Raw genomic sequence first — 10,000 nt, forward strand, 5'->3', positions numbered from 1 at the left:
TGCACGTTCCTTTACAATAATTCTGCTGTTGTTAAGGACGGTGCCTACTATTGTTATTGCGCATACGTTCTGCGCATCTCCAGATACTCGGATTTCCTATCGGTGATGCTCACTAATGCAGGGATATTTTTGCGTGGTTTAAAACTATCCGGAGAAAGTAGATCTTAGTAAGTACTCTTTATATCCAAAAGAAAATTGGGGTAACCATGCATTTTTGAGAGATAATTAAGTTTCAATTTGAGAAAGAACGCCATACATTGCTTTGTATTCTACAGCTTTTTACAAATGTTATTCATGAATTATCTTTGAAAAATGCGTGGTTACCCCCAATTTTCTTTTTGGATTTCAATAACACTATTTAAGAACTACATTTCCTGCATAATCACACACCGGGGCAAAAATATCTTTAATTAGTAGGCACCGTCCTTAAGTTAGCCCACACGACATGAAGTATCACGTGAGGATTCGGTCGCGAAGTAACTGCTGCGCATGCTCTGCGCAGTGAGTTTCGGCCCATGCCAGTGGTCTCTTTTCCCGTACTGGTCAACGCAGCGAACACAAAAAGAAAAATGACCTCCGCTAGCAAGGAATCGGCCTGATCGCTTCATAGTAAGGGTATCACATGTATGGAGATGCATACATAAGACAACACGCAATATCTGCTTACTTAAGGGGAGCGAGTTCACGTAAATTCTCGTGAATTGGTTTTTCACTCTCTCAGGAAGGGCTGACAAATTTCACGTTACTGTCTGCGTTCTTTTTGGTAACCCCGTTTACGTTCTGCCGTAGAATCTTCACTATCATATGACAAAGAAGGAAATACAACATTACTTTGGTGTTAAAGATCATTTTGAAAGTAAGTAAAATTATCATAGTCTAAATTTTAGTGTCATAATTCTTATAAAAAATCAGTCAATTATCTCATTTGTTTCTATACTTCACAATCAGTTAGTTATTCATACATTTATCTTGTCGTCAACCCAGCTGATTCACCGGGCAAGCAAGCAATCAAGCAGTCACTTCAATGTTCCTTGTTGGCTGCAAACATGTCCGCGCACCTCCACTTGCACTCGGTTTTCTTTATCCAATCACGGTCCGGGGCTCTTTGTTGGCGTGCAATCAATTATGACCTTCTTGTTCAAGAGGGGCTCCTTGTATCTTCATATACTATTTGTTAAGAGCCCCATCCATTTTTCGACTACGCTACAACAACGACATCTCCTGGGAAAAGAGACGAAAATTGGAATGATAATGTTTTCACCCATTTGAATTAAGGAATGGGGTAATGATAAGAGTTAGTTGGTTAGGGACTATGCGGTAAGATCCGCTTCATTCGCATGATCCTCCGGGCGCAGAACCGCTACGTGAGGCTATTTACTACTGAAAATAATTCTTTTGTTTCGGTAAAAAGTAGTTTCCTTTTTCTTTACAAAAATTTGGTTTTCTCAACGGAGTTGATAATGTAAATTGGCCACCGTACAGAGATTTTGAAAGCTGACGTTTCGAGCGTTAGCCCTTCGTCGGAGGGGCTCCTTGGGGTTCCAATCTGATTCGCTCCGACGAAGGGCTAACGCTCGAAACGTCAGCTTTCAGAATCTCTGTACGGTGGCCAATTTACATTATCAACTCTGTTGATAAAACCAAATTTTTGTATACTACTTCCCCACCGACGCAGCACCACAGTTTCTTTAGAAACTACCCTCTTCATTCTTTTTTCTTTACTCTTCCTAGTTCCCGAATATGATGTAGCCGTTCCACTTGAAACAGAGTCAAATGGAAGAGCAGTGTCACATTTTCGTCGTAGGCGGAGTCATACCCATCCAGAGGTTTTGCATTACAGTTTACATGCCTTTGGAGAAAGACTGCGCCTGAGAATGAAGCGAAACAAGAGGCTCATGGCACCAAATTTAGTCATTGAAACACACCACGGAGGGGGATTGGTAACAACTCGTCCTGTGCCAGAAAATAAATTCTATTTGGGGAAAGTGTTCTCTGACCCAGACTCCTTAGTGGCACTGAAAAGTAATAAGGGTCTGGTAAGTGTCGTGAAACTTCATTGCCGTAGTAGGAGAGACTTTTGAGTGTTGTAGATATGACACAACAGTCGTTCTAACAACATAGGGCGTATCTGTGTATATAAGGACAACACTTCACTTCACCTAGCCTCGCAAGAATATGTTATCTTTTCAAATTGTGATTGTTTGTTGAATCCCCTGGCAAAGTTATACAATTCCCATTAATATCAACGCTTCGTCAGATTTACCTGGTGGATAAGCTATATTCCGCCTTTTTTAAGATCGAAGCCAGGTGAATCATTTGCCACTGTAATTTTGCATAAGCAAATGCTATACAGACGCTGTCTAATTCATACTTTTGAGGTGATGAGGAAATTCAATTACCTGTGATTGGAAATGCTGAAGAGTGGCTTACTCACTGGATCCAGGCAAGATAAATAAGCTACTGGGGCATGAGTTGTCAACTGTGCCACCTTTGTCAGTATTCTCAAGCAATGCTTTTCGTTCTGTTTTAGACCGGCATGATAAAGACCTCAGGGGATATACTTTTTGTTCAGCCTCTTCCCAGGCATCTGGCAAAGCGTGTGAGGAAAAACGCTATTACAGTGCCACATCTGATTTACAAACTGTCAACAGGGAAACGAAGCGAATCTGACTGTCAAACGAAGGAACCAGGTTCGTGTGTTGAGAGTTATGACCAAAAGATATTAGATTGAAGGTATTGAGAAAAAAACGCAGTCATCATTCTTCGAACGTTGAAACTGACTTCATTGTTTCATCAACGATTTTGTGGGCCGTTAGAGAAGCCAAACACAAAGAGGAAGAAGGGAACGAGTTTGCTGAAGCTCAGACGAAGAGCATCCGAACATGATGATCGGAAGGTCATCGAGTTCGGCCTTTCCGGTTGAGAACGCTCGGGTTTTTTTGCTTGTTTTTTTTTTTTTCGCCTATCCTCGAGTCACAATCGATAAAAACATAACAAGAATTTATAATCATTCATTCTAAACCAATGAGAACACTAGTACACTTGCATCATCGATCATTGCGGCAGCGACTTGATATAAGACTTAGGATTGGTTCCATCTTTCCTGACTTTGTGTGTATCATGGCAAGCCATTACCTTTCTCTTTAACACTTTGTTCCAAGAACAGAGTTTTAGATTCGGCTCTGACTCTTCCTTTTTTTTTCTTTTCTTCTTATTTTTTTTTTGGGGGGGAGCGGGGGGTGGGGGGGGGGGGGGGGTCGCGATTTGGCTGCGCATGCGTAGTAGGATTCAAACTCGGTATCTCCTCATTCAGAGGCAATCGCGATGACCACTAGACGACGGAACACGATGTGACAGATTACCGGGGAGAATTGTGTGCGTAACCGCAAACGAGTTTTTGTGTTTTTGTTTCACGCAATGCCATATCCGGTTATCGAAGGGCTCGGTAACACATCTCACCGGGCTAATATTCTCTCGGTATTGTTTAGAAAAATTATTAAGTATTTTTAAATACCATCGTAGAAACTTGTAAATCATCCGTTTACTGGTTTTGATTGGAATCAATGCCGTTAACAACAGTTTTAACTGTAAGCAACTATTCTACGACTGATCGTTGAAGCAGAGAATGTGGACATAGGACTTTGGTCTTCGGGCTACGGAATTGAAGCTGGATATTGACCAAGATACTATAACCTAAAAAAAACACAGAAATACTGTGAACTTTAAAGGAAATCGGCTAAAAATTCTTTGAACAAAGTTTAGGCTCCCCGTATCCTCTTGTTAAATGTAATTCCTTTTTAATTTCTTTCTTTTCTTTGTATTAGTGGCAAATGGTTGTAGTTTGTGATAATGTTGTTGCTGTTGTTTCTGTACTGAATTTGGTATTCTGAAACGATAAATATTTGAGTTTTCAAGTAAAACTTAACTAGCTTCAGGAGCTATTTTGGTATTTGTTTCAGAAAAAGGACGCTTTGAAACATCGATACGTCGCAGGACACCTCGCGCAGCCAACGAAAGCACTCATTTTCGATATCTAGAGGCCGCATTAATTGTGTCTCAGCAGTATGTGGAAAAATATCAGTCTGATAAGTTCGCCACGATCCTGCTTGTTATAGCTAACATGGTACGTATATCAAGAAAAATTTATGACAGGGCATGCTTTTGAACTGCGGGTATGAAGTGACTTTGAAGAGAATAAACATCAGCGCTTGCGTGGCTTTCTATGGCTTCTACTATGACCTCTTACTGGTGAACTCGCCAATGACTATCTCAACATGGCTTGAGAACTCAGTGGAATCATGGCGAGGTGCAGCCTGCGCGCAGTTTCGAGCTCATTCCTTGTTTTTTCTAACCCCTCTGAGTCTAACTCCATGCTGGATTGATCACTATGTAAACTTTACCTCTCAATACACGGTCGGGAAGGCAAGTATTGAGAATGAAGATTATCATTATCAGCTTAAGGGTATGATCCTGATATAACACCAAATTCTCATGACCAGCCAACACAAACATCTATGGAAGTATTTAGGAGAATGAATTATTAGATCATGAGAATGAAATGGTTAAAGGCGTCTTTGTAACTGCTTCGGTTATATTATGAACTGCAGTGAACATTTATACTGGAAAATGTTCAACTGATGAAATTTTCTGAGATCACCCGCGCCACTTCCTGAGGCATTGAATGGGAAGCCCAACTCGTCGCGACTTGCTCGCACACGATAAGACCCCACAGCAAGACGTATGCTTCTCAAACGTCTCCGTTTTTGTCGTGGCGAAAACGGCGCGAAAAATTTTTTATTCATATTAGCGTTTTCGTACAGTTCTAACCTCCGTACTGAAACGGGAAACGATGAAACTGATTAGGAAATTCTCCCACGCCTTTTACGTCATCGTTTTCAAAATTCTTTTCCACTCAGTTATTAAAAAGATAACCAAAGCAACAGAAATTTTTAAGGTATGATATCCAAACTATCACTTGTCCCTAGGTCGCTGCTATGTTTCAAGATCCTTCCATTGGAAAATATCCAGTTTATTACGTCGTTAACAGGATCTTCCACATCAAGAATACGACGGAGGTATATGATACAGAAAACATTTTTATAAATTACTATTGTATGTTCTTTTGTATCCGTGACTGTGTTTTTACCTACAAGTGGTATTGCGCATACCTTCTGCGCATCTCGAGATACTCGAGTATCCGTGATGCTCACTAATACAGGGATATTTTTGCGCGGTTTAAAACTATCCGGATAAAGTAGATCTTAGTAAGTGCTCTTGGTATCCAAAAAGAAAATTGGGGGTAACCATGCATTTGTGAGAGGTAATTAAGCTTCAATTTGAGAAAGAACGCCATACATTGCTTTGTATTTTAAAGCTTTTTACAAATATTATTCATGAATTATCTTGGAAAAATGCGTGGTTACCCCCAATTTTCTTTTTGGATTTCAATGACACTTGTCAAGATCTACATTTCTTGCATAATCATAAACCGGGGCAAAAATACCTTTGAATTAGTAGGCACCGTCCTTAAAGCGTATATTACCAGATCAAAAAACATACCCTGGATGTATTACATCCCACAAGGTACTCTTTTATCGCAACACTAATTTTACTTTGAAGAAACAGCTAGCAAACTCGTTAGCGACATGCACCCACTCAAAGTGGCATACATAAATCATTGTTTTCAAATGCTCTTAGGTATTGTCCGCATAAAAATGATTGACAACAGGGAAAAATGCTTAGGCGAGTGTTCTTATGCTGATGAACCTCTAGCAAAATATTATATCACCAGCGGTGAACAAAATATTGGACGTTAACGTTGTTTTGCTAAAATTATGCGTGCAATATGAGCCAATCAAAAACGTATAAAGATTTTCAATAAATGATTAAACTGCGATCCATTCTATGACCCTTGCATACAATCTCAAAACTTCAAGGAATTATCGTTTTCCAACCTTTCCTCTTCTTTCTTCACAGCCCTCAAATAAAATGGGTATACAGAATCAATCCTTTGGTAAATTCGTTTTCATCATCATATCTGTCCTCTGTCTATTATGCTTCATTTTACTTTTCTGGATAGGAAAATACCACAGGATTTGGTATCATTATTATATGAACGTAACGCTCTAGCTCTGGGTCACACTACCTACAAAGCGGGGATGTTATTGTTACTAGTTTTTTTTTTTTTTTTTTTTTTTCATTAATTTTTTTACAGCTTGGCTTCAAAGAAACAGACCATATGTCTGTCAAACTGAACAGAATTTCGGGTTGGTCGAACAAATACATGAGCAAGAGTGATGCAGACCCTGAACATTTTGATGTATTCAGCTACATCACGGAGTACGTATTCAGTAATCTCGTTTCCAGTTCTCTTCCTGCCTATCTAATATTTAGTGGAGAGGAAACCGTACCGTGGGAGGGTGGTTGACTATTCATAAAACAAGCACTTACGTATTAATGGCAAAATGCTTGTTTCAGTAACCAGAGAGAGAAAGTGGCGTTTCTGCATTAAAACTTCACCCTTCTAAGCGCAGTCCACCGACTGCGGCAATAACTGTCAGCATATTTATTGACAAGCAGAGATTACTCGGGTGACTCAATTGCAAACCGCTCAAAGATATTCTCATCGTAAATCCAAAAGCGTATCAAGTTAATGAGATTGACAATTGTGGCTCAGCTATCCATCCTCCTGTTGCAGGTCGAGCATTAGGGCCCATCCTGTTACGAATAATACCTTTGGGCGTAGACCAAAGTAAAACTCGCTAGTGTATCTTATGGGCCTAAAGTTATCATCGTTTTTACTTACTTATGCCTTTCCTTGGTTTGGTTTTTTAATTTTTTATTTATTTTTTTTTTTGCAGCAAAATGTCCGGAGGTAAGATATATCTGTTATCATACCATTTTGACCTTCTTTCCCCTCAGTGGATACAAATCCACATAATACGTTGTACAGCAGCATTCAAATTTGCTGCATTTTCCCCTTGGTCGAATTAGCCCTTGTAGGTGAAGAATAACTGTATATCCTTTGTCCATTGACTTTAACGGATAGCACATCAACCAGAGTTGAGTTTTTTGTAGCAGGGTCAGCGCTGCATGATCAGGCTTGAATATCATGAAAATCAAGCGGTCTTGTTTATAGTTCTCCTGGGATTATTGTCAACACTGATTTGAAAAGATCGATCCTACTGCGCCAGCCAATGGGATATAACTAGTACAATTCACTGGAATTAAAATTCTACTTTTTTTAAACGAAACGAAATTCGGTTGTTGATCCAGGAAGCGTCCGAGAAGCAGCCACGTCCAGACGACAACCTCACATATATTTGACAGACCAATCACCCGCCATCATTCATACCTGTGCCTCCCCATATATACCCCCTTTTGTCGCCGCCAACTCACATGTAAATATCCCATTTAAGCTCTGGGAATTCTTTTATTTTTCAGGCCTGGCTCAATTAGGTTCAATGTGCAAACCTGGTAATGGTAATATGAACGGAGATATGGGCTTGCAAACAGCACTGACAGTCGCGCACGAAACGGGTCACAAGTGAGTAGCGATAAAAGCTGCCCTGCTGGAATTTAATAACTCTCTTGCAAGTGTAATTGTTGATCTCGAACAGGCAAGAAATAGTTCTCTTTTCAAGGTGTCAAGGCGCTTTGGTTACGCGTTTTCTTTTCTTAGCTCGCGCACGCGTTAAACCCAGTTGTCAGTGTCAGTGCTATTTCTTTACAGCTTCAATCTTGGACATGATGGGCAGGGTTGCCACGGAGGGCCATTTATCATGTCATCAGTTACTCCGTCTGGCAAGAATGCTGCCAAATGGTCAAACTGTTCTCGTGTGAAACTTGAAAGTCTGCTCAAGTAAGTGGAGCTCATTTTTTACAGAGGTTATAAAAATAGCTACACGGTTTTGCCATTTAGTGCATAAGTCATGTAATTGTTACAGGTTGAAATTAAATTCAGGTCCTTTTAAATCAAACTAGGTGAATTTAATTAACCTAGGTTATTTATCAACTGTTTGAAAAGGGATTTTCTTTATAGGGTGTGGTTGAAAAAAGGGGCACGGCTTTTTTAGGGGCGTTGAAAACAACAAAACAGCAAAAAAATCTCCTTTCCTTCCTCCCACTTTCCTCTCTATTCTCTCCCTTCTGTTCCTATCCTCTTAAGCTTCCATCTCCTGATCCATTCGTCATACCTACCACTACTTTACATACAATTGACCCATTCAATTCCAATGTTTACATGAGAGAAAGAAATCACTTTAAACTGCACTTACCGAGTCTTGAACCGGGCTCCTCTGGCATCCCTTAGCATTGAGTCCTTAGCCGCAACTAACCGCTAAACCACACAGGACTTGGACAATCAGAAATCATTAATTTTAATAGCAAATACTTTTCTCCTGGTGCAAGAGGGCCCAGACTCTTCTCGGTCATGGTAAATTATGCAAAAGTTTACTCGTGCGCAATGCGTGGCCCTGTACGGTTCGTAAAATGGCTAACACAAGTTGTGTTGATTCAGAGATATTCTACCAAACATTGGTTGAAGTTAAAGCTTCCAAAAAGCCCAAACTAAGCAAAATAACCTCTTTATTGACGACAACTTTTACAACGATGCCGTGACGTGGTTAGAAACACGTAATGAAGACAGCAAGGACAGAACAAATCTGACAAGTCGAGACGTAGCAATTATCATAAGAAAAGGATGGAAACTGGAGGGTGGCAAAATATTATCCAAGAACGGAGAAGAAATTTTTCAAAAATGTCAACTACACCAAGTTCTTTGCCAAAGAATATTGCGCACAAAGGAAGAGACAAGATGGACAAGTATATGAAGCGAAACTACGAATCAGTAGTATCCCAAGAAGTAATACAACTCTTTGTGTGCTCCGCTCGATACACAAAGAACAAAAGTCGATCACCAGCAGGCAAAACCAGCCTGTGCTAGCCCCTATTCAAGCAAGAGAATTCCTAACACATTTGCAAATGGACCTAATGGACCTTAGAAACTGACCATGTACATGTTCATGTCATCGCAAACACAAATGGATTCTCCACATGATTGATCATTTCACAAAATATTCAGAAGAAGAAGAAGAAGAAGAAGAAGAACCTAAACGTGCTTGTTATTCACTTACCAAGTGAACAAAGGAGATAAGGACACCTCAACATGGAAAAGCAAGAAACACATAAAAAAAAAAAAACAAGCAAACCCAATACCATTTCATTCCAAGTCAACAACTTTGCCAAAATAAAAATAAATTAAGGGGACAACAGTCCATTACAAACAAACACACTTCTTGGATTGCATGCACACCAAACAGACTGCAAATTACTGTAGACATGAATGTGTTATGAGACACAACTAAAACAATAAGTTTCACTGCCACATGGAAAAAGGCACTTGACCAGTGACACATGTACAAGAGATGTAAAAACAAGGAAATGACTTCTCATTGTTCAACTATAGTCAACTACATGCAAGTAATGACTGTTTAATAAAGGTTACAAAGTTTGTGGACTACCAGAAAAAAAAATCTTTGAATTTGATTGTTGAAGTACTTATAACCACAAAGGGGTTTTATACTGAATTACATTTGTACAACTAACTGTACATCATTCAATAATCTACCTTCTAAAAAGTCAATTGTCTTTTTCCTTCCAAAAGCCAGAAAAATAAATATAAAAGATGAAGGTAATTCTTATTAAACAAGGTTTTGTTTTTCTGCTGCTCTGAGATAAAAAATAAAAAGCAGAATTACTTATCATGCACAGTATGCCTAACCCCAACCTTAATGCTATTCATTTAAAATCAGTGCTTAGACTTAATAACAACCAAAACGTACGCCAACTACATCTCCTTACTGATTTACTTACCAATATACACGTACTTGCTAACAATTGATGGGCTTTTTGTTGGTGTTTCCTACTTTCAATTTCAACCTAGTTTAAGGTGATTCCCTGGTTTTGCATTGCGCATTCCTACTGCGCACGATTTTTGCGT

The 10,000-nt window shown here is 39.4% G+C and overlaps 1 protein-coding gene across 6 annotated transcripts in view; it reads left to right on the forward strand.

The window, feature by feature from the left end:
- LOC137983060 (A disintegrin and metalloproteinase with thrombospondin motifs 16-like) overlaps positions 1-10,000 on the forward strand; it is a 41,340-nt gene that overhangs the window by 14,181 nt on the left and 17,159 nt on the right. For all 6 annotated transcript variants that reach the window (XM_068830232.1, XM_068830230.1, XM_068830234.1 and 3 more), the window contains 9 exons: positions 790-856; positions 1,732-2,036; positions 2,531-2,690; positions 3,960-4,123; positions 4,986-5,075; positions 6,215-6,339; positions 6,861-6,874; positions 7,444-7,546; positions 7,733-7,861. In XM_068830232.1, the coding sequence (XP_068686333.1) occupies positions 790-856; positions 1,732-2,036; positions 2,531-2,690; positions 3,960-4,123; positions 4,986-5,075; positions 6,215-6,339; positions 6,861-6,874; positions 7,444-7,546; positions 7,733-7,861 (1,157 nt within the window). The remainder of the gene's footprint in view (positions 1-789; positions 857-1,731; positions 2,037-2,530; positions 2,691-3,959; positions 4,124-4,985; positions 5,076-6,214; positions 6,340-6,860; positions 6,875-7,443; positions 7,547-7,732; positions 7,862-10,000) is intronic.

This window comes from Montipora foliosa, chromosome 13 (assembly GCF_036669935.1).
Source record: "Montipora foliosa isolate CH-2021 chromosome 13, ASM3666993v2, whole genome shotgun sequence".
Classification (NCBI taxonomy): Eukaryota; Metazoa; Cnidaria; class Anthozoa; order Scleractinia; family Acroporidae; genus Montipora; species Montipora foliosa.